The sequence below is a fragment of the Pelodiscus sinensis genome, chromosome Z (genome assembly GCF_052426305.1).
Source record: "Pelodiscus sinensis isolate ZL-2025 chromosome Z, ASM5242630v1, whole genome shotgun sequence".
In the NCBI taxonomy this organism is placed as follows: domain Eukaryota; kingdom Metazoa; phylum Chordata; order Testudines; family Trionychidae; genus Pelodiscus; species Pelodiscus sinensis.
In genome coordinates, this window is record NC_143085.1 from 29,230,255 (window position 1) to 29,254,544 (window position 24,290).

Here is a 24,290-nt window from a genome sequence, read left to right on the forward strand (position 1 = left end):
ATTCCCTGGACACCAAACCATGTAACAAATTGTCACCTATACACCACTTTTCCAGCTGGCCCGTTTAATCTTAATGGAATGTTTATTTGCTTGAAGAGATTCTACTCTGTGGAAACTTGCATGTGAGGGTCCAATGAAGATGAAGCTGGGGAAAAATAAACAAAAACAACAGGAGTCTAACATTGTACTTGTCAACATATTCCTCCATCATGTGCATTCCTACTCCTGGCTCCCTTTTGTTTGTAAATTCCACTTGCTTAAACGGTCTCTTTTATATCACTAAGCAGACATAATTAGATCTAAGGGAGCCCTGGGGCTGCTAGAATCTACATGCATGTCTCCACTACAGCCAGGATTAATTCTGTGGCAATCGATCCACCAGGGATCGAATTAGTGGGTCTAGCGATGACACGTTAAATCAACTGCTGATCGATTGGACATCAACTCCGGTACTCTGTCAGAATCAGAAGAGTTTCTTCCATTGACTCAGATTGATGTGGACCTTGCAGTAAGTAGATCTAAGCTATGTCAACTTGAGGTATGCTACTAACATAACTCAAATTGTTTAGCTCAGATCAAATTTTCCACATTGGCTTGTCCTAAGGGCAGTGTTCCCTGTAAGCTGAGTGCTTGGGCAGCTGACCAGGAGAGATTCAGGTGCCATCCAGTTGTTTGGAAGAGAGTCTACAGCTGCTCATAGCCAGCAGCACATATTTCAATGGGTGGTGCACATCTGCACTTGCCTTGGTGCATATACCAAAAGTTATTCTGCATATAGATGGAAAAAAATTAGAAGGAACAATGCCTAAGGGCCCAGTTCATCAGTGGTCTATAGTTCCTTTTTGCGAGCAAAAGAGGGTAGTAAAAATCCTTTCCTCTCCGTATTAGGAAAATTACTGCATGCCTTACAGCTGGTATCCCAGCCCCACACCATTCTCTGCAGGAGGCATATCAGGGACATTCCTGAAGGAACAGGGCCGTGGCTTGGCGATTCCCACATCCTACCTGCTGAAGTGACCAATAAGGGTCATGGGCAGCTAGGTGCAGGGCAGTTCCCCAAGCTGCTTCATCTTGTGCCAACGGCTAAAATGGTCTCTGATTAGCTCAGCAATAGGGTGGTGCAAAGGTGAAGCCAGAAGTATTTAAGGCCCAGCCATTAAAGGGAGAGTAATATATCTGCCACAAAGGGCAATAAAATGATTAGTAGCTGTTCTTGGAAGAGATGTAATAAACTCTGCTGATAAGAGTTGTAAAGTGGAATCGGGGTGGACTGAAATCGATGTCGCAGGAGTCTCTTTATTGCACTGTCTGAGTCTGTCAAAATAGATCAAGAATGGCAGTAGGCTAATGAAAAGGACATGGAAAAGGCCTGGAAAAGTTCAGTCTGCCACCCTGAACAATTACTAGATTAAAGTTGTGCTTTTGTACACTAGTTAATGTGAATTTTTATAGGCAACATGGATATCAGCCAATTTTTCTGACATCTTTTGACTCAGAACCTTACCCACTCAACATTGTAAGAGGTTCCTACAAAGAGGAATTAAATTTGTGTGGAGGGAGCATGCAGTAGCATGATGAGAAGGGGCTGGGACAATGTTCCCATTCATCTTTTCTATTCATCTGAGGATTTTTTCCATTTATTTGCAGAAAATAAAGCTTACCTGTAACTTTTGTTCTTCGAGAGGTGTTGCTCATGTCCATACGAATCAGGTATGCACACTGCGTCTTCTGGAGCATTTTCCCTAGCGGTACCTGTAGCGCCGGCAGAACTCCCCCTGGAGTGGCGCCGCTATGGTGGAGCATAAGTACCCCTGCTGGTGCTCCCCCACCTCAGTTCCTTCTTGCCGGAAACTCCAACAAACGGGAGGTGGGGGGGAAATCGAATGGACATGAGCAACACATCTCAAAGAACAACTGTTACAAGTAAGTAACCGTTCTTTTCTTCTTCGAGTGGTTGCTCATGTCCATTCGAATCAGGTGACTTCCAAGCCAACCCCACTTACGGAGGAGGGGTCGGAGCACCCAGAAAGAGAAGTTACGAAAGTTGAACAACCCAAAATATATTTATTCAAGTAACATAACACAGAGAACTGTTGAATAAAGTGCAGTATGGTACAGAGAAAAAAAACAACACATTTACAACACGGAGCTGAGAACCACAGAGCCCAACCCTGCGTCCTTCCTGGCCTGCTATGTCAGCGCATAGTGCGCCATAAAGGTATGCACTGATGACCACGTGGCCGCCCTGCAAGTTTCCATAATTGGAACCTGCGCCCCAAAAGCTACAGAGGATGCCTGCACCCTGGTGGAATGTGCTGTAATCTGGGGCGGGACCTTCCAGGCCAGGACATAAGACTCCCTGATACACCCCGCGACCCAATTGGACAACCTCTGGGTCGAGATAGGGAGTCCTTTCATTCTGTCCGCGAAAGCAACGAACAGTTGCTTGGACTTATGAAAGAGTTTCGTCCTATCGACATAGAAGGCTAATGCCCGCCTACCATCTAGGGAGTGGAGCACTTGCTCCCTAGGAGAGGCATGGGGCTTTGGAAAGAAAACTGGTAGGTAAATTTCTTGGGACAGATGGAACGGTGACACCACCTTTGGGAGAAAGGCCAGGTGAGAGCGGAGCCGCACATTATTCTCCGAGAACACTAGGTAGGGCGGGTTTACAGTTAGCGCCCTCAGCTCGGAGACCCTGCGAGCCGACGTAATGGCTACAACGAACACAACCTTCATAGAGAGATTCTTCAAAGAGCACGTGGCCAGTGGCTCAAAGGGGGGCGACACAAATCTAGACAACACGAGGTTAAGGTCCCAAGCGGGAAGAGGGGGTCTAACTGAGGGGTACAACTTATCCAAACCCTTAAGGAACCTTTTGACCACAGGATCAGAGAACAGAGAGACTCCAGCCGATCCAACATGGAAGGCGGAGAGTGGTGAGACATGGACTTTGATAGAAGAGGTAGAGAGGCCACCGAACCTAAGCTCGAAAAGGTAGTCCAGAATGGACGGGACAGGTGCACAGGATGGGTGCACCCCCCTTCTGGACACCCAAGACGAGAACCGCTGCCACTTGGCTGCGTAGGACTGCCTGGTGGACGGCTTCCTGCTACCTAGGAGCACCATCTGCACCTCCTGGGAACATTCCCTTTCTGGTTGGGTCAGGCATGGATAAACCAGGCTGTCAGGTGGAGAGAGCTGAGATTCGGGTGAACCATGAGCCCCCCATCCCAAGGTTGGGTGAGGAGATCCCAAACCAGTGGGAGCGTTATAGGCTCCTCGGTGAGCATATCCATCAGGATCGGGCACCAGAACTGCCTGGGCTACCGAGGGGCTATCAGGATGACCATGGACCTGAAGGTCCTGACCCTGGTCAGAACCCTGGGAATTAAGGGAAATGGAGGGAATGCATAGAGGATGCCCGCCGGCCAAGGCATGGTCATGGTATCTCCCCTGGAGAGGCCCCCCAGGCCCAACAGGGAGCAGTAACTCTGGCACTTGGTGTTGTATGCCGAGGCAAACAGGTCTAGTAGGGGACAACTCCACCTGTGGAAGACAGGACGAAGGGCAGAATCCTTGAGGGACGATTCGTGGGCTCCGAAGGACCTGCTTAGAGCATTGGCCAGCAAGTTTTGCACCCCGGCAGGTACTCTGCCTGCAAAGCTATATTGTGTGCTGTGGACAAGTCCCACAGCCACAAAGCCTCGCGACAGAGGGGAGGCAACCGGGATCCCCCCTGCCTGTTGCTCCGAGAATAATGCTTTGCCATCAAAAGGGAGATCCTGAATAGTAGTGTGGACATCAGGAGGTATTCCAGATACCTGCAGCCAGGCACCACGGCACATAACTACACCTGACGCCATGGTGCGGGCTGCAGAGTCAACAGCATCCAGGGAATTCTGAAGAGCTGTACAGGCAATAGTCCTACCCTCTGTGGTCATAGCCGCAAACTCCTAACGTGCCTCGGCGGGAAGCCTATCCTTAAACTTATCCATTGCCTGCCATGTGTTATAGGAGTATCGGCTCAGCATTGCCTGTTGGTTAGCAATGCGGAGCTGCACCCCACCAGTGGCATTCACCTTACGCCCCATCAGGTCGAGGTGTTTGGGCTCTCTAGCCTTCGGGGACAGCCCCGGCTGCGGAAGTCTCTCCTTCTGGGCCGCGGCTTGGACTACCAGGGACCCCGGGACAGGCTGGGAATATAGGTGCTCGTGCCCCGACTGTGGGACATAATAGCGTCTCTCGATTCCCTTTAAGGTAGGGGTTAAAGATACTGGGGTCTGCCACAGGGCGTTAGTGATCTTAGCCACAGTCTTATTGAGTGGCAAAGCCAAGCGGGCCGGGACACCCAGGTTGGAAGCCAGACGCTGGAGCAGATCTTGATGCGACCGCGCATCTATTGTCGGCATCGCCAGTGTGGGATCTGCTAACGCTTCGTCAGGAGATGAGGACGACGACGACTCCTGGAGCAGCACTGGATCCAGCATAGGGCCCGACGGAGGGGGTGGGTGGGCAGGCGGCACTGCGTGTGGAAGCGGGTCTGGCACCGAAGCCTGCGGATCTCTAGCGACATCGATAATAGCAGCCCTCTGAGGCGAGGGAGGGGGTCGTGACAGCGACGCCGACGGAGGAGCCCGATGCCCGGAGACACTCAACACCAGAGGGGGGCACAGGCTTTTGCCACTGGTGGTATGCCCATGGCATCCAAAAAGGCCAATGTGGCTGAGGCGGCCAAGTCTGCTGCACGTGTGAATGGTCACGCCAGTGCTGGGAATGGGATCTATGATGTGACGAAACTCCCGAGGACTATGACCTGAAAGAGCCCACATCAGAATCTGAAGAGTATTCAGACTCAGGCCAGGGTGGTGCCGATGACGAGTGCCCTGCCACCATCGGAGGGGCAAACCTGGCCATAGATTCTGGCTTGCCCGTGTGCGTGCAGTGAGGGTGTACGGTGCTGGTGCTGGGAAGACAGGCCCCTGTACCGCATGCAGTGTCGATCCAGAGCATATGGACTGCGGTACCGAAGTCGGTGCCGGTTGCGGGTGGGAAACTCCCAAGTCCAGTTGCCCCAAAGGAAGTGCCCCTGTTGTTGCCCCCTATGGACACCACAGCAGGCAGGACAGAAGTTGCAGGAGCTGTAGTGGTCGTCATCGAAGAGAGTGGCGTTATCGGCACCATCATGGCCCATGGGGCCGATGCCGGTACCTGCAGCAGTGCTGAAGAGCCCGGCGCCGAAGACTGAAGCGGCACCCCGGTCAAGAGGGTTGATGCCGGTGCCGTTGACAGTTCTGTTGATGGTGCCACAAGCTAAGTAATACGGTGCCATTGACGATGCCACAAGGCCTGAGTAATACCGCACCGGGGCAGCCAAGACCAGTTCTGGGAGAGGTCCCAGCACGGATGGGGGTCGAGGCCAGTCGGGCACTGCGTGAGGCCTGGCGGCCTACGTCGAGACTGGCACTGAGGTAGGGGCAAGCGGTACTTGGTCCCACAGGGGACAGTCCCGTTGCATATGTGACCAGTGCCGACCAATCTAACCGGTGCGGAGGAGAAGCCGGTGCCAGCATGGCTCCCGGCATTGAAGACCTCGACCTCTCCGCCTCAACTGACGACAGAGGGGAGGTAGTGAGGCTAATCAGGTCCTGCGCCGCCTCAAAAGTGTCCGGCGTCAAAGGACGATGCGAGGGTAGCTGATCTGGACTTGATGGTCGTCCAGCTCTTTTACGCTACACTGCAGCACACGGAGATGTCTGCTCCGGGGATTCAAGGTGACAGTGTAGGCTGGAGCTGGACTTCTGGCTCAGAGACCTACCCCGCGAAGACCTTGACTTCTTTGGTGCCGGGGATTGAGAGCGGTGCCGAGGCCTCGGTACCGAAGTCCTCGCACAGGATGGAGAGTTGCGCGTTGACGCCGGCGCACTGTGCACCATAGAATGTCCAGTCGGTGCTGGCTGTAAAGCCGCCTCCATGAGGAGAAGCTTCAAACGAGAGTCCCGCTCCCTCTTTGTGCGCGGCTTGAACAACCTGCAGATCTTACAGGCGTCTGCTAGTTGACCCTCACCCAAACCCTTTAAACAGCTATCGTGAGAGTCTCCCTTGGGCATGAATTTACCGCGTACAGCGGAAGCCTTAAAGCCTTGTGGCCCAGGCATTCCTCACCCCCAAAGGGGGAGAAGGAAAAAACAAAGAACCTGCCAACTAATTAATTTGAACTGTTTGCAACACTAAGAGAAATGGGAACCATTAACTACTCTAACAGAGACATACGCTCCAACGACCGTCATGGGCGGTAAGAAGGAACTGAGGAGGGGGAGCACCTGCAGGGGTACTTATGTTCCACCATAGCGGTGCCACTCCAGGGGGCGCCCTGCCGGCGCTACAGGTACCGCTAGGGAAAACATTCCGGAGACATGGTGCATGCGGTGCACACACCTGATTCGAAGGGACATGAGCAACCACTCGAAAAATAATAATTTTATGTGCACTGAGGCATGTATGACTGTGCACCACAAATAGAAACATAAATCCTAGCTGTGGGCAGTCTGCTATTCAGCTAGGCAGCATTTGAATCTCTTGTGAGCAGCTGCACAGTGCACAGCTTACAGGGGATACTGGGCTTGGGAAATCCTGCATGGAAGCAGGAAGTTATATGATCGATGGAGTATTCATTCCTCCTGCAGGAGACTTCTGTTTCTTGCTTCACCCGTTTAGAAGCCACACAGCCTACCACACTTTGAAATCCATTAACACTCTCAGTTTTCTACTTGTCTTAGGGTAGCTCTGCTGCATTAACTGGGCACCCTGCCACAATATGTAAGATGCTGCTTTGAGTTTGTATCTTTGCGTACTAAAGATGTTAAGAGGGGGTAATTTCCTAATTGTGTGGTTGATACAATTTTTGACTACACGCTTAGTCAATAAGGGAAGAAGCATTCAGTCTTGGCTCGTGCAAGGAGCTACTCCTGATGCGTCTCTGCAGTTTAAACGTAGTAGGAGCTGGGCGCACAGGTAGACAGAGGCAGTACTGCACTGGGGAGGGGGAGGTGGCACTGCAGAGACCATGCTGGGCAGAACTAACTTTTAACCCTTTGATACAGAGACAGCAAGGGCCAGGGAATGCGAATAGTTGGCTACAGTACTCACTTGCATCCCTATTGCATACCATATGTACAGGCACTAATTTCCAAATGTGCACATATATTTAACCCTTTGAAAACCCTTGTATCCCTAAATATTCAAGTGTTGTTATTTAATAAACAAATTATTCCTTTGGGTGCAATCATTGGCTGTTGCTCTGTAACCTTAAAGCCCCATGGCTAACAGTGCTTCAGAGGGAATGTACTTGAGTGTGATGAGGCCAAGCACCTCCTGCTGCTCAACAGCAACTCCTCCACCCAGTTAAGAAGCAATAGTGGTAAGCTCTGAGCAGAAACCAATCTATTTATTCTCTTTTGCCCTAAAACCTTGGTGCCAGACTGTGGTCTTGTCTGCAGTGGGCAAGTGATGCCAAAATCTCCCTTGGTTCAAACACCAGCTCAGACTCCCCTGCTGTGAACTTAGATAGCGCTAATCTAGATCTGCCAGTTGTGTTTTAAGTACCAAGGCTGGGACTTTCAAAACTCAAGAAAAGTAAGCTTCTTTGGAAAAGTCTAGTTCATGTCACCTAAATGTGAGCAAGGTTTATGGTGGCTGATGTTCGCTAGCACACTCACATTAACACTGGTGGAGCTTAGACTTTGACTTTCAGGGCATGTTGACAGTTATGGCTGTGAGTTGAGAGACATCCTCTTAAGGCAAAAGTTACTTGCTGGACAGGCTTTATGATAGTATTCTTAGCAAATTTTCAAATTAGAAGTATGCAAGACCCTTTTAAAAAATTACGATTTGCAGTTTACAATACGCCTGAATTGAAGTGTTTAAATCCCTCTCTGAATGTGGATCTGAAATTCACATGTGGATTTGGGGTTTTGGTCTGGACCCATTTTTAAGTAAAGTTTCACAAAGTTTCACAGATGGTGTTAATCTGTGAAAAGATGCCAGTTCGGAGAACCAAGCTCACTTACTTTAACTGCAGTTGGATGCTGAAGGATATTGCTATGGTAGATTGCAGCACCATTGAGAGATGTTTTAGGACAGAAATATTAAACCACTTTGATGAATTTCAACGGTTACCTAATCTGATGCTTTCAAAAATCTACCGTTCTTTTGCAGGCATCATTCATGCCAGAGGATTAGTTCGGGAATGCTTGGCTGAGACTGAACGGAATGCAAGATCCTAGCCTACTAATTATGTTACAAGACTTTCCATCTCTTTATGAAGAAAAAACACTTGTTCCTTTTGAAACATTCAGATAAATCTTTTTTTATTTTAAACGTTTTACCTTTTTTTGCCCTAATGAAAATGTACAGTTAAGAATGAGAAGATTTTTCAATTTACTGAGGGTTTTGCATTTTTTAAGATGTTAAACTCCCCAAATTCTTCCCGAAAGGTTGACTAAAACTGCATGCAGAAGGGTGCTTTCTCTCCCACAGACTATACTTCAGTTCCCTTCTTTCCCAGCCACAGTCTCATTCTTTTTATTTCTTTGACTATATTCACTTAACCTGACATGGTCAATCTTTCACCTTTTGACATAAGCTCTAAGGATTAAAAAAAAAATAACTGCAGAGGTAGCATGTTTTACCTATTAGTCAGCTGTACTCAGTTAGCATAGACCCTGCTTAGAAATAACCTTTTTTTTGCATAAGCATTTGCATGATTGTTAGTGCTTTGAAGTCCATTTAAAGTGCATGAGTTATAAATAAAGAAGATAGAGCAACCTAACAGACAATAACAAGATCCCAGATAACTAATTTTCATCCTAAGGCTGAAGATTTCAATTGTAAGTTTGCCAAAAAACAAAATTCTAGATAAATTACTAAAATTGTTATTTGCATCTTTGTATGTATTTATTACTTGATGTAATAAAGCTTATTTTCATTAACAATTTGTATTAAAACTATGTCCGGTCACTTTAATCAACCTTATGATAAAAGTACAAAAGTAGTCAGGAGACAGGAGCCTCAAGTTCAAGAATAGACTAGAGAACAGGGTTGCAGACTGCTGGAGATGTTTCATTCATAGTGCTGACCTGATGCAGTCAGTCACGCAGGAAGCATGTAAGACTACTACTTGCCAGCTCCATTACTACTTATAAAAGTGCTTGGCAGTTCTCTCAACACTATGAACTCCATGCTGAAAAATGTCTCTTCCCCTCCCTTCATGGCTGGAGGTTAGGAATTATGATAGCAGCCAGTGGGTATGTGTAGGAATGGAAAGTTCAAGGGATGTGATTTGACACTTTTTTTACATTCCATTAAGCTGGAAGATCACCTCTTTCCCTTGTGATTTTAAATCAACATCTTTAATACAACTGAGTAGATGCTCCCTATTCAAATAAAGTTGGGGAATGTTTAAAAACAGAATGAAGCCCCTTTCTGAGGTGAAACTATTCGAGTGTTTGTGGTATAGTACAGACAATAGCATAATTCTGAAAGGTGAACTCAGTGAAACTGAATGCTGAAACTGGACAATGAAACCCCAAAAAGGAAGATGGATCATGCAAATTACAGATGTTGGAGGATAATAAGAGATTTGGGAAAGGGGACACTTTGTATAACAATGGTCCAGATGAATGAACTCACAGAAGTAGCTTTCAACCTACAGTATTTTCCACATCTTTGTTAGTTATCACATCTTTTATCCCTTGACAAAGAGGTCTAAAAACACTAGGACTTTCAAATAATAAAAAAATTGGAATTAATCTCACTCAAACATCAGATTTTTGGATGTTCGACATTTGCAAATATTGATATCAATTACAACACAGAATATGAATTGCACAGTGCCCTTTATAGTTATTAGATATTTGCACTGTAAAAAACAGTTTCAGTTCACATCATACAAATACTGTAATGCAATCTCTTCATTCTGAAAGTTCAGCTTACAAATGTAGAATCTTTTTACATAAGTGCACTCAAGAAAACAAAACAATGTAAAACATTAAAGTCTACACATCCACTCAATTCTACTTCTTGTTTAGCCAATTACTAAGACAAACATTTACTTACATTTAAGGGAGATAACTATGCCTACTTCTCACTTTCAGGTGACAAATAAGAACAGGCTTTTGCAAGGCACTGTTGTAGCTGGCATTGTCAGATATGCTAAACATTTGAATGACGGTTCTTGTTTTGACCGGTGTTTCTTGATAACAATCCAAAGCAGCACGGACCAACACACCTTCATTTTCACATTTTCATCATCTAAGTCAAAGAGCACCAACAAAAGGTTGATTTTCTTTTTCAGTGGTTCGGGTTCTGTAATTTCTGCATTGGAGTGTTGTTCTTTTAAGATTTCTTACAGCATTTTCCATACCTCTTCCCACTCAGATTTTTGAAGGCACTTCAAATTCTTAAACCTTGGGTGGAGTGCTGTATCTATCTTTAGAAATCTCATATTGGTACTTTCTTTCATTTTGTCAGATCTGTAGTCAAAGTGTTCTTCAAATGAACAACATATGCTGGGTCATCACTGCAGACTGCCCAACACTAAATATATGAGAGAGTGCTGGTAAAACCACAGAGCAGGAGACAAAATTTCCCCCCACAGCGTTTAGTCATAAATCTGCGAAGCTCAAATAGTGTTTCTAGCTTTTGCAGTTTTCAAAATCACTACCTGTCAACACTAATAGATTGTGTGCTTTGGAAGAGCTAATGTGGTTGTGATAGTGGCTTTATTTCAAAGCATGAACTCAAACCTATCCAATGTGGAGTTCTATCTGGTTGAAGTATCTTGTACAACATGTTGTTTCTGTCCATTTACAGATTATTGTATTTCTAACTCTGGGTTAGTGTTTGAAATGGTCCACAAGTTCCCTAATTTTTTTCAATTTTCAAAAACTGCCATCATTGAGCACTTAATGAATCACTGCAGACTAAGCTATGCATGTCATGAATTGAAAAGACAATAACGGACTGCAGCTATCCTCTTACATGCACTGTCAGTACTAATATTACCTTTTCTTGAATATTCCATTCTTTTGCAATATCCAAGAAATGCTCGGCACATTTCAGCATGTTACCATTAAAACGAATGATTGCAGTGTCTTCATGTAACCCACACCCACCTAGTAGCAGAGACTATATGCAGCAAGAATAAGGAGTCAGCTCTATAGCCTTAGCTGCTAGCCAGCAGGCTTTTACCTCATATGGTAGAAGCTGCAGAGGTCTCAGGTTTGATTCTGCCTGATGACAACCAGGGTCTGCTAGCATTACACATACAGCATCCATTTGGTATGCTATGATGCCAAAACTGCTCAAGAATGTCCAGTGATCACCAATCAAAGCAACTCTTATAATATTTTTCAGAAGCTCCAACTCTAATTTTTGTATGATGTAGGTCATGGATTCATGATCCTGAGAGGGCAAGATATGACTGACTGGAAGATGCAACTGAAATATCATCTCTTAGCCCTCTGTCATTTATAGTGCAGAGTGAGTGGTCAGCAGTCCTTACCTATCTACTTTGCAATAGTGTTGGTTAAGATATTGTATTTGGTTTGATCTATGGGCGATTCTTTGAAACTCTGTAAGCCTACTGTCATGGCTGGCAGGATTCATTTGCTGTTGATGGGCTATCTAACACAAGAATTGGAGGTGAAAGCATATTATGCAGGACCATATACATGCTAACTTGAAGTACTTTGATGGTATTGGATTGCAGCCTTGCAAAAGAGAGAACTGTCTTTTTACCCAGAAAACCATCTGAAAGATTTTTTAAAATAAATTTCCTATTCAAAAGACCTGAACTCTTGCTACTTTCCTCCATTCACTTTTTCTGATATTTAATCACTCCAGATCATGAGAACACAGAACTGTGCCAGTGTCCCCCAAGCAGTATAGTACAGTAAGTATCAAGAGGGTGAAAAAAGAGCAGGTTGATTAATTTTCATTAAAAAAGAATGTTAATTTTTGTGTTAATTGCTTGCATTAACTGCAATTAATTGACAATCCCTACCTAAAACCAGGGTCATTTTTTTGTAGTTCATCCAATCTACTGTAATTTTAAAAAGGAGATTGAGTTTATTTTTTTTCCCTCCATTAATTATACAGGAATTTTCCTGTAACATCCATTTAATTGTTTTATGGATCTTATTTTTTTTTTACCACACCTGTCCTCAACTTGGCACAAATGAACTGATTACATTGAATCTGAGAGTACTGGGATGTCCATAGTAGAAGATGAAGAAATATATGACTTAACATTGGGCTAAATGCTTGAGCTGTGCACTAATACCCGGTCACAAATTCAACATTTTAACAGTGTTTTATTATGAAACTTTATAACAGTATTAAGTCAGAAAACTTCTAACGTGTTTCAATGGTAGTAACAAACTCTCTCTTCTTACCCTGACAAGCCAAATCATTTCCTCTCATTTGGAATCTGATTCTTGCATTTCTTTAATGTGCATTTTCTTTTCTAGATTCTCCTTTGCTCTTCTTTTCTTTTCTTGCTTTTTCTTCTCAGCTGTTCTTTTCTCTTTAAAAATGTCACTATTTTCACCTTTGTAAAAGAGGTCAACTTTCTGCTGTAGGATTTCTCTGGCTCTCTGTCGGTTCAGCTCCACTGATCTAGTCTGATGACACTGAAAAGATATTTTATTGTAAATTAATTGGTTATTCTACACTTCCCTTCTTTAACTTTTACTAAACATGTAATACTATTATAAAGTCTCATCCTATAAAATCCTTATTAATACAAACTAATACTAAAATTTAAAACTGTTTGCATGAGTAAGAAGTTGAATACTTAGCCTATAATTTTATTTATCTACTGGCTAGGAAAAAAAGTAGTTCCGATATTTAAATTCATATTGGTAAAGGAAAGTGCACAGGGAAATAAGCCACATTTGTGTCTTGACAGTTTCTAAAGGAAATGTGTTCTCTTTATGTAGTAACATTCAGAAATGATTACAACAATTACAATGTTTATTAATTTAATTAGTGGCTCAATTAAAAGCCACATTAAATGAGTTACTCTTTTTCTGCTACAGCAGTAAAGAGCATACCATTTCTGGCAGCCAGTAGATAATGATATATTGGTGTTTTGAAATAGCATTTATTGTTTAAGAGTTCTTGTAGTTTTGCCTATTGACTTTTGTCTTAATTCTCTCTCACTGGTAGACCTGAAGGTTGCTCTTGCATTCATATGATTTACTTCTGAACAAAAATGTCTTGCAAGCAGCATTCCCTCTAAGCTGGGGGGCAGCACAGCTTCACAGGTGATTAATCAGCCCCGCCCAGTCAGCCGGCCTAGGGGCTTAAATTAGTTTTACTCAGTAGTAATTCAAGGAGGAGTAGGAATGCTCAGTATATATCACTTGATGGATCTGTAGTCTCATCTAGCACTTGTAAAAGGAAAAGAAGAGCCAGGATTCCTGACTTCTGTTATCAGCTCCAGGACCCTAGAAATGTCAATTAAGCTCTATCCCTCTATTTCACCATCTATACAAAATTGAGACATTTCCTTGCAGGAGGGGTACGCAATAATTTTTGATGGGAGGGGGGCACTCCAAGAATTCTGAGTTCTATGGGGAGGTGCAGAGTCTGGGCCAGATGTTGGGTGCAGAAGGGAGCTCAAGGTAAGGGACTGGGGTGCAGGAGAGGCTGTGGTCTCAGAGGGAGTCTGAGTGAAAAAGGGGGTTGTGATCTCAAGCAGGGGACTGAGCTGCAGTGTCCAAAAGGGGATATAGGTGCAGGAGAGGATTCTAGCCTGGGGGATATTGTAGGAGGGGGGAGTGCAGGGTCTGGGAGGGAGTTGTGACCTGGGAGTTGGGGATGCAGAGGGTGTGGGTGGTGACCTAGAAGAGGGAGTTGAGAAAAGGGCTTACCTAGGAAGTTCCTAGCCAGCAGCCCTGCAGGAACTTGAGGCAGACTCCCTGCTTGATGCAGCCCCAAGCTGCTCAAAATGGCTGGCTGGACCCTCTAGCCCTCTACAGGCTTTATGTGCTGCCCCACCCCCAGCAAAATTCGTTTAAAGGGGCATGGAGCTGCTCTAAAGAAGCTGGCCGCTCTCTTCCTGAAAGTCCAGCCAGGGCAGCCTGCAGGATGGATCCAGCAACTTGACAGGCCAGATCCGGCCCACAGACTATATCTTGCCTGGTCCGGTCTTGCAATAGAGAATGTTGAAAAGCTCACTGATGATAAAGTACAGAGCTAACAGCAGCCATGGAAAAGGAAAATTTCAGGACTCTTTTAATTAAATATAATATTTGAATATTTGCCTAGTTTTCCTATTAATGGTACCATGAAAGTGTGGCCTCACCAAAAAAAAAAAAAAAAAAAACCAAACAAAAACTCCCACCCAAAACCAAAAACTGACACAAAATCTCACACATGCTATCATTTAGCTCTTTAAATTCTAAACACTTATACACTGAAGTCAGAACCACAGCATCTAGTGACATAGTTCAATTAATTCACCAAATCTGCCACTGGCTAGGGATGTGAAAGACTAGCTGGACTGTCAGATAAGCAAATGCTTATCAAATAACTGACAACTAGTCGCTTCCTCCCCTCTCTCCTGCCCGCCCCCACCCACCGCTTCTGAGGAAGAGGAAGCAAAGGGAAGAAAAGAGGATGCTTCAAAGTGGCAGCACTGTGTGGAGCCCAAGGTCAGCTGGGCTTTGAAATGCTTGAGTCCCCCGCTGGCCCTGTGTTCTCCATAGCGCTTTCACCTTTGAAATGTAGCAATAGACTATTCGATTAGCCTATTAATCTAAATTTAATATCCTATCACTGGCCAATACTTAATCCTGCAGAGGAAGTTGAATCTTTTTATAATGCACATGGCAATCGTGCACTGCTGAACAGGCCTACTGACGGGGGAAGGAGAGGAAAGGGCAAGTGCTCCAGCAATTCAAAAGGGCCCAGAAATCCCAGCTGCTGCTAACATGGCGAAAGCCTCAAGCCCTTTAAATTGCCACTAGAGCCCCATGAGGCATGCTTCAGGTAGCTCCGAGTACGGATGTGAACAACTAGTCGACAGGCTAGTTAACTAGTCACTTCTCCCCCCTTGCTGCCTCTATCAGGCTGCACATGGTGTTTCAAAGCCATGTGGAGCCTGTGATCAGCTGGGGACTCCCCTGCTGAATGTGCGGCGCTGCACATCTAAATTTAACATCCCTTGTTCTGAGGGATGGCTGGGAGGGGAAGGGGTGAAACACTTCTGCTGAATTCTTCTTGACTGCTTTATAGTGAATGATCTGCTATAGTGCACTGTAGGCAGGCTTGACTTTAACTAGTCGCTTCCTCCCCTCTCCCCTGCCCGCCCCCACCCACCGCTTCTGAGGAAGAGGCAGCAAGGGGAAGAAAAGAAGGTGCTTCAAACAAAACAAAACAAAATAGGAAGGTCTTTGTAAAGATGATGCACAATGTCATTTAATAGAACCAAATGAATTACCTTGACTACAATCCCAGATGGAATGTGTTTCAGAACTACACAGTTGCTTGTCTTATTAGTTGCTTGGCCTCCTGGGCCATCACCTCTTACAAACTGCTCTTCTAAGTCTGTTTCATTTAGTGCAAGAAGATCACAAGAATTCTTCTTTCCTGCAACTGGGAATAAAGGTATAGCCAGTTGGGGGGATAAAAACTTCTGTTGCCTCCAAAGCCATGGCCTCCAAGCCAATGTATTTATTGTAGAATGAAACAAACTTGAAGCATTCATAAAGAAATGGAAACAAAACTTCTTCTTGACAAAAACCTGAAATAGAAAATGTTTTAACATGATCTAGTTTATCTTAATATTGCCCACTATTTTAAAAGATGTTATAAACTAGCTATGTAACATTGTCACAGATGTGTCATGTTTTGAATGCTAAATATTTCAAATGAATGTTATGAAGTTGCAACAAACGTGTTTACAGTAGTCAAAGTTATTTTGTCTGTAAGGCATCTATTTAGTTTTTCTGCTTTAACTTAGTGACTATTTAATTTTCAAAATCAAGCTGTTAAGTGGCACTTGAACACAATAACACAAAGAATCCTCACATTCTAAATATGAGTATTAGGATGCAATTACTGCCCTATGTGCACGTGCCTTGTCAAGGTGGGGCAGCTTGTGTGTTATGATCCCAGGAGCTATGCTGGCGGGAGCTTAGTGCTTTTGGTAGGTTCAGCCAAACCGAAAAGGTCAAGGGGGGAGGAGCCAGGCTAAGCATGCACCCGATCCTCCAGGATTGGGAGTTTGGCTCAGGGCTCAAAACCCTGACCTAGAAAAAGCCTTTTATTACGGACACAACAAAAAAGAATTCCTTCTCAACTGTGTGTGACAGCCTTCTGCTGGCCAGTGACAAACAGAAGTGGAGGACCTTAGTAGTAGCTGCCCATATGCCAGTGGGCGTAAAGGGCGATGATGATGCAATTAACTTTGTGAAATAACTTATGGCGCACGTCATTCTTTTGAGTTCACTTTGACTTAGAAATCTAATGTAAATAATCGTTCAAACACCATTCACATAGGGAAATAGTTTTGGATTATGACTGTGGGTGAAATCCTGGCATAACAAATCAATTATCTGAATATTATCCCATATATATCTCAACCTCTATATTAGGGGTGTCCCTAATCTGAGAACACTTGTAGTATGGACCTTGGTAGGGGGAGGAGGAAGTGGCTCTAGGCACTACTGCTTCCGCTTTCCCCCAGTGGGGGAATGGCAGTGCAGAGGTGCTTCTCCTGAGGCTTACCTCCACTGCTCCCATAGCAGTAGGTGGCAGTGCCTGGGAGCACCATGGGCTGTGGAGCTAGGTGTATCCCTGGGAGGGGGTACTAGGTAAGTGCTCCATCCCCATCATCCTCATGTCCAGACCCTTCAGCACCCTTTCTGGCCCAGAAAATTCTTTAATACATCATATCCTTTTTCCCAGGATTTGCTGGATTAAAGACGTTCAAGTGTATTAGAAAAGGAGGTAAAGATCTAATGGAAAGAGAAGGCTATGCACCTGGCTACATAAGTGACTTCTTTGGAAATCCTTACTCAGGAAGAACGCTCATTGAGTCCTGATTCAGTCTTGCTAACAAAGGGAAATGTAATTCACTTCTCTCTCAGCCCTACAGGGATTCATGCTGAAGGGGGTCAATTATAGATACAGGCAATTCCTCCTGTGGAGATTCTAGTGAGTGGAGGCAGTCCTAAATTAGGACAAAGGCATATAACTCTGCTAGTGGAGGAATCAGTACATCCCCCATTGCTCTGACCATCCCTCTCTCCACCCACTGCTAGCAACTTCCTCAACTGCCCTGGCTCTGTAATGAAGTGAGACTGCAGACACTTCATCTCCCCCCCACAGTCTCTCCTCACCAAGCTAGCACAAACAAGAGGATAAATCTGCCCTAAGAACTGCAATGATTCTAGAAGTGGGATATATGAAACCAAAGCTGGAGTAGTTTCTAGTATCTTTAGAACCCCAAAGAGGGCAGGAAATGTTCCACAGGTTCTGCATATTAAGGATCACTTAGGAAAATTAGATTGGCTCCCATAAGAAAGTTGGAGTTACGATATCAAAGGTAACCCAGAGAGTCCGAATGTGTGTTTTTTTTTTTTTTTTTTTTTTTGCAGACAACAGGAAGCTTAGCTAATGAGTAATATTTCAAATTAGTGAAGCTACAGCAATGAACCTATGCTTGAGAAGATTTTTTTTTTGGCTAGAAAATAATGCATTTTCTATAGCTGTCTGGGAGACGAAGCAACATCTAGAGGCTACAGAAAGTGATAGTTGCTCGTGATTCGCTTTACTGAAATCTGTACAAAATCAATACTCTGTTGTGGTGTCAAGGCCTCATCCAGCTGAGTGGCTTCTATCTTAAGGACACCCCCACACAACTTCACAATCCTCTGGGTGATAACATGTTTTGGCCAATATCTAACAAAAGAATATATATCCTGCCTTTTACCTTTTTTGAGTGAAACTACAATTAATCTTCGCTTCCTGTTCTACTGTGCGGTGCTAAACATCTGCCCTATTCCAGCCTAGAGATGGCAGCATTTCACTGCTGGATTTTAATAACCCTATGAGGGAGGATGGGAATATCAGTTTTATGTAAAACATCTTGGGATAAAAAATAACATTGTCAGTCTTTAAATATCTAAATTCAGACTAAGCAAAAACAAGCTGCTAGGAATTAAAAACGTATCATCAGCATGATCAATGAACAAGAGTAATTTATGTTACCAGATCACTTTGATTCAGACAGGTTTTATTCTCTACTGTGAAACTTCTAAGCATTATCTTAATAGCTCCTATAGTTTTGAGACTTTTATCCTTGGTTCCCATTCTAATGTTTAAAGTAATGGAAGAAACATTTTCTTTTTTGCTGATACTTCATGGTGCAGTGACTTGACTGAATTTATCAGTTTATTAACTTGATCCACTTGATTTTGAATTCTTTTGTGGTCTGCTGTTTGCCAGAAGTTGCTCCTGACATCAAACCTTTGTAATGCCATTAGTTGATTTTTGTGTCTACCCCCAACCATTTCACCCATCACAAGTGTTTTCACATCAAAATAGAGAGTAACAGTTTAAAATAGCAAGTCAAGGAGCAAATAGGTTATGCAACACAATGCTTGACCCCCTAGAGGTCATCCCTCCTGGTCATGGTTTTGATCTTTATAGGCCTGAATTTCCTAATCTATACATAAATGACTTCAGATTTCTAGTGTTATCAAATAACATTGTTCATTTGGGCATTATGTTAAGATGATAAACATGTATTTGTTTTGCTTTAAATATTTACTTATTTGGCTCAAATGAATGATTGCTTGAATAAGTGAATGGTATGTCCTGAATGCAGTTGATAAAAGTTAACATTCAACTAGCAATAAATCGACCCAGGTAGGATGAAGGGAGAAAAACAAATAGTTTCAAGTGGTTTTAATGAGAAAGTCAAACTGGCCACTTGGTGGCACTAAAAACTAAATAATGGGAATGTGATGTTTCATTACAGAAACAATAATAAAGCAACTCTTTATGCTTTCTGCAATAAAAAACCTGCAACCCGTCCCCCCAACTAGATAAGTTCATGGAGTATAGATCCATCAATAACTATTAGCCAGGATGGGCAAAAATGGTGTCCCTAGTCTTATTTACCAGAAGCTGGGAATGGATCACTTGATTCCCTTATTATACTCTTGACAACACAAACATTACCATCAGCACACTTATTTTAAAATTATGCAAATTGTCAGTAAATAAATAGGGAGGCTCCAGCATAGCAGTGGGGAGTAAAGACTACTGACTGCACAGAGCTCAGAGCTCATCCTGCATCCCCCTTCCCTAGACATGAATTTGGTGGTAAAGTTACACCTGACCAGGACTCTCCCAGAAATACTCTAGGGCCCCACCCCTCCATGCCAAGCACACTAGGGGCAGGCAAACTCAGCCCTGCAGCATCCAAGTATGGAAGGGCCTAGTGTAGGAAGATCTAGATGTGGGATGACAGAGTTGTGTGTGGGGCAATCTGGGTGCAGGCAGCTTGAGGGGGTGCAGGTGCAAGAGAAATTTAGATGAACAAAGGTTTATGGGTGAGTTCTAGGTGCAGACACACTGGGACTCAGTAGGATGATTGGGTGTAGAGGGCTCAATGGAGGGACAGGTGCTAACTCGGTGTGGGAATCTTGGGGCAAAGGGCTAGTCAGGGTGATCCAAAGGCAGGTGCGGTGGGACTTGTTGTAGTGGAGGTTTGAGTGCAGGGGGCAGTCTGGGTGCAGGAGTGGGGTCCAGATGCAAACAGGAGGGGCTCAGCAGAGAGGTCTGGGTGCAGAGGATTAGGCTTATCAATGTGTGGGTTCAGGTAGGTTAGTATGGGGGGGGGCTTCTGGATGCAAGGGGTGAGGCTTAATGGTGCAATCTGGGTAGAGAAGGTAGGTCTGGATGCAGAGAGGCTGGGCAGATGGAGGGATTGGGGGTGGCGAGAGAAGCAAGCAGCTTCACTGATTCCCTCCTGCCCCAGCTGAGGAGTTATGGGGGCAAGAAAGGGTTGGAGGACATGGCCCTTCCTGCAGCTAAAGAGGTTTCTGGGGTTGGGTCAGCTCTTGCCTCTCCTTGTAGAGGAAGAGGAAGTCCCATTCTTCCCAACTCAGCCAGGGTTTGTAGGTGTACCCAGCCCAGGGTAGGAGCCACTCACTGAGATATCCGTAGCCCTGCTCCCCCAGTGATTTACCCTCTACTAGCTGCTCCAGATGCTTGAAACAATGCACCAACATTGGTGGGGAGCGGCACATGGCTGCTCTTGTGGCTTCCTTTTGCTTCCCTGTCAGAAAGGGATTTTTCTATGGGGAGTATGAATTCTGTGCATTTGCAGTGCAGCAGAATTTCCCCAGATGTACCTGCAGAGCATCTGGCATTGGCCACTGTCAGAAGACAGGATACATGGACATTTTATCTATGTATGGCCATTCTTATGTTCTTAATTCTTCAAAGCATAGCAGCAATGAATTACATGAACAAATGTCCCCTTCCTTCAGCTCAGTTACTACTGTCAGTAACTGGTTGCTTAAGTAACCTCACCTGGAAAAAAAACAGCAAGCAAATGGTCAGGTAGCACTTTATAGGTTAACAAAACATATAGATGGTATCATGAGCTTTTGTGGGCACAGCCCACTTCTTCAGATGACCGGAGTTATGATTAGAGGGTAAGGAAACTCGAAATAAATAGGAGAAGGGGGGGGGAGATGTTCTGTCACCCACTCCCCTTCCTCTATGCATAAAGTATGCATGTGTAATTTATGCATAGAGGAAGGGGAGTGGGTGACAGAACATCTTTCTCCTCCCTCCCCCTATTTATTTCGAGTTTCCTTACCCTCTAATCACAACTCCAGTCATCTGAAGAAGTGGGCTGTGCCCACAAAAGCTCATGATACCATCTACATGTTTTGTTAACCTATAAAGTGCTACCTTGACCATTTGCTTGCTGGTTTTTTTTTTCCTGTAACAAACTAACTTGACTACCCACAAATCACCTGAAAAAGATTATCTATCTGAGCTACTCAACACATGTGAATAGAGAATATTTGGGGAGTGCCTTAATGCTTACAGACTAATGTGAATTCACTTGATGTTTTGCTATAAAAACAAATATGTAAATAAGACTGACCTACCAGGATATCACTTTACACACAACATAATTTTAAAAACCAAAACCAAAACACAGCTGTTAAGTTTAATACACGTGAAAGAGAAAATGATGAACCTTAGTCCTAGTCAGTATGGGAGGTGCCTTGCTACCCTTAAAGTAGCTTAATGAGGGGAAATATCTTGGTCTATAAAAACAGTATAATCCCAGGTTTTTTTTAATAGAGTCCTAGAAATGTCAAGTCTATCTGAATTCCTTAGATCAGGAGACTTATGCAGTTTGAAAGCTCTGCAATTATTATACCCTATTTATAGCATCCAGCAGCACACAGGGGATTTTAATTATTGAAGTCTCCACACACACTTAACACACAGAAGTATCACTCCATTTTGATTAAAGGCTTCTAACTATTCAGAAGTCATGATGTCTCTTGGTTAAATATATCCTGCAACTCAATCTGACAAAACTATCAATTTTAGCAGGTGGCCCTAGCAGTCAGGTTGGGAAGAACAGTCAATATTTTAATATCCTTCCATTTTAATTCTTTAATATTAAACTAATATGCTGAATATTCTCCTATTAGTCTTCCTAACTGCAGCATTCACCACATATCCCCAAAAGCAAGAGTTTCACTTAGTAGAGAGAAAAGTGGTCAACTTGCATATTTGGACATGTGTATTCCTTCTTCTACCATAACCCACTGTATGATCTTAAACAAGTCTTTTATCTATAGGTTATTTCATCCATCTCTAAAACATGTAATACCTGCGTTAAGGTGCCTCATAAGTGAGGAGCATAAGTCAGCATTTTACTGATTTTCAAGTCATCTTATCCATTAAAAAATGCTTACTTCCTGTGTGACTTAAGATGTGTTTTCACTGATGGTTTTCACCTTTTGCTTCATCCTGCAGTGAAGTCACAATCCAGTACTTACAATATCAGTTGTCAAGGAAATCATTGTGGTAGTAAAAGCACTACATCATGATTTTGCTGCAGGATCAGCTAAGAAGAGGTTTGTCAGGGGCCAAGATCTGATTAACACACACTGGAAATTATTCATCATGGTAAGTAATTATGGCACATATATATATATATATATATATATATATATATATATATATATATATATATATGAGATTCCCCCACCCCCATTACAATATCTTTGGAGCTGGCACCTTATCTTCAGATTGGTCTCTAAAGCAACTGGTATCTTTTTTCACATATACTATGTACTTAATAGTTGGTCTGAAGGGGCAACTAAGAACTGGTCCAAAACATTAGTGTTTATTTTGAAATACAAATATTACTTGCAATAGCTTGCATCTATTTCTTAAGAAAAGTACTATCCACTTAAGTACAGTGACTAGGTTTAGCAGTGAAAATTAGGTAAGTTTCAGGCAATCTCAAACTATGGTTCATGCAAATCTGCTTCCATTTCTTTACACACATGCGGACACTTGTTAGGGTACTGCTAGAGCATGGGTTCCCAAAGTGGGGGGGCATGAAGAAATTCCAGAGGGGGGTGCCAGGCGACCCAGCCCTGCCCCCCCCCCCGTCAATCTGCCCTCTAAGTTTCACTGCTATTTTTGTTTTTAACCCCCAGTCAGTTCCCCCCTCCCCTTTTTTTTGCTCAACAAGATTTGCTGCTATGGGGGGGAGGGAGGGGCGTGTGTGAGGGTTTCTCAAAAATCAAAAAGGGGGCATGATACTAAAAAGTTTGGGAATCACTGTGCTAGAGTGTGGGGAAAACAGGAAAAAAATAGTTGAAAGGCAAAATTAAAGGAATAAATAACACGTTTGAACACCTTGCTGTATGATTGGACACCTGGGTTTCCAGTGTATGGGAGTGAGACAGATGGCCTTCTCTTAGTAGAGATACCAACAGGGCGTCTGCAGCTGGACAAAGCAGGATGCTCCGTGCTGTGGATGCACACTGCCCAGCGGGCTGAGCCCCCATACTGCCTCCTATCAGGCATATCTCTGGGGATCCATCAAGGCCGTAAGTGAAGTTCTGCAGCCCATGAGAAACGGGCTGAATTCTGGAAGCGCTTTTGTACCGGGGCGGCTAGGAAAGGGGTGGGGGGCTGGGAGCGGGCCTCTGAGGTGTCTCTCTCCAGCTGCGGGAGCGCGGAGGGAGGCGACGGGGGGGTGCGGTCCCTGGGCTCTCTCCCAGCTGCGGGAACGGGGGAGGGAGCGCTAGAGCGGCAGGGGCGGAGACAGGGGCCTGGACTGTTGGGTTCCCGCCCCCCTGCTAGGAGCCGAGCCGGGGCCCGGGTTACGTGCCCAGCTAGGGGGAGGCTGGAGCGAGGCGGGCAGAGAGGGGGGGAGGGGAGACTCCTGCGTTACGTGCCCAGCTAGGCCCCTGCCTGCCGCCTGATACCCCGCCCTCCGGGCGAAGAGCTGGAGCGTGAGGGCCGGCCCGGTACCAGGGGGCTCGGGGTCAGGCGCGCGCCCAGTCGCCGCCAAGAGCCAGGCGGGGCCCTTCTTACTTACGGGCGCGTCAGGGTGAGCACCAGCCCCGCAACAGTACCCCTAGCGGCAGTTGTGCGCATGCGCCCCGGCGCACGCGCAAGACTTTTCCGGCTGCGTGAGCGTTCTGCGCACTTACCGTCCGCAAGAGAGCCCTCACAATCCGTCAGTGAGCATGCGTGGGCAGCGCAGCGGCGTGGCATGCCGGGCCTCCCACACGCTATGCAGGAGCCAATCCCTGGGCCGCGGGCGGGCCTAAGGTCGCTTCTTCTCCGCCGCCAATCGTGTGCCGGGTATTCGTGCGGCGCGCAGCCGCACCTGCCAATCGGCACGCGGGGCTGGACCTTTAGCACACTTCCCGCACCTCAGCCAATAATGTCGCGCGATTGCGTCTGGCGCGCGGCTAGAACAACCAATCATCGCGAGGGGTCCCCCCTTCCGTCTCTCGTGCCCTCTGCTCCCCCCAACGTTCGAATCCCAGCCGCCAATCGCGAGGCAGGAGAGTGCGGCTGCCGCTTGTTTACTGCCTAACGGTCGCCGGAGGAAAGCTGTGCTGAAACCAGGACACCCCTCCCTCCGGACACGCAGCGATGCAGGTGAGGGCTCAGCGTTCCCAGACACGGGGCCTGGCCTAGAAGGC

The 24,290-nt window shown here is 45.1% G+C and overlaps 3 protein-coding genes and 2 pseudogenes across 12 annotated transcripts in view; 2 read left to right on the forward strand and 3 right to left on the reverse strand.

The window, feature by feature from the left end:
- The window catches only part of CDK2AP1 (cyclin dependent kinase 2 associated protein 1), a 32,892-nt gene extending 17,081 nt beyond the window's left edge, over window positions 1-15,811 (forward strand). Inside the window, exon 4 of the mRNA XM_006113723.5 lies at window positions 8,218-15,811. Coding sequence (XP_006113785.2) covers window positions 8,218-8,285 — 68 coding nt within the window. The 3' untranslated portion in view covers window positions 8,286-15,811. The remainder of the gene's footprint in view (window positions 1-8,217) is intronic.
- Window positions 64-11,875, reverse strand: LOC142818508 (uncharacterized; annotated as a pseudogene). The gene is made up of 2 exons (XR_016348359.1): window positions 10,117-11,875; window positions 64-145 (listed from the first exon to the last, which is right to left on the reverse strand). The product of XR_016348359.1 is annotated as an uncharacterized LOC142818508 (transcript).
- LOC142818507 (uncharacterized) lies at window positions 4,828-11,124 on the reverse strand (annotated as a pseudogene).
- Window positions 4,828-23,922, reverse strand: MTRFR (mitochondrial translation release factor in rescue). Of its 4 annotated transcripts, none has more exons than XM_025180044.3 (3): window positions 15,509-15,775; window positions 12,456-12,692; window positions 4,828-10,596 (listed from the first exon to the last, which is right to left on the reverse strand). In XM_025180044.3, the coding sequence occupies exons 1-2, from the start codon at window positions 15,773-15,775 to the stop codon at window positions 12,480-12,482; spliced, it is 480 nt and encodes a 159-aa protein (XP_025035829.2). In that variant the 3' UTR covers window positions 4,828-10,596; window positions 12,456-12,479. The 4 variants fall into 4 exon arrangements, with proteins under 4 accessions (XP_025035829.2, XP_075754676.1, XP_025035830.1 ...); XM_075898561.2 differs by lacking the exon at window positions 4,828-10,596 and adding an exon at window positions 23,790-23,922 and having other exon boundaries at window positions 12,355-12,692; window positions 15,509-15,663; XM_025180045.3 differs by lacking the exon at window positions 4,828-10,596 and adding an exon at window positions 21,947-22,060 and having other exon boundaries at window positions 12,355-12,692; window positions 15,509-15,663.
- Window positions 22,127-24,290, forward strand: part of MPHOSPH9 (M-phase phosphoprotein 9) — a 73,077-nt gene continuing 70,913 nt past the window's right edge. For 2 of the 6 annotated variants that reach the window (XM_075898551.2, XM_075898554.2), the window contains exon 1: window positions 24,108-24,246. The gene's annotated coding sequence lies outside the window, so the exon portion shown is untranslated. Of the gene's footprint in view, window positions 22,246-24,107; window positions 24,247-24,290 lie in introns of those variants that run through there. The other 4 variants (XM_075898552.2, XM_075898560.2, XM_075898557.2 and 1 more) reach the window with 4 other exon arrangements.

What these genes read in the sequence shown, in the direction of transcription:
- MTRFR (XM_025180044.3), bottom strand. Translation starts at nt 15,775, where the DNA reads ATGAATGCTTCAAGTTTGTTTCATTCTACAATAAATACATTGGCTTGG. An exon ending in CATCTGGGATTGTAGTCAAG is followed by an intron (nt 12,693 to 15,508) that starts GTAATTCATTTG and finishes ATATCTTTTCAG; the next exon opens with TGTCATCAGACTAGATCAGT.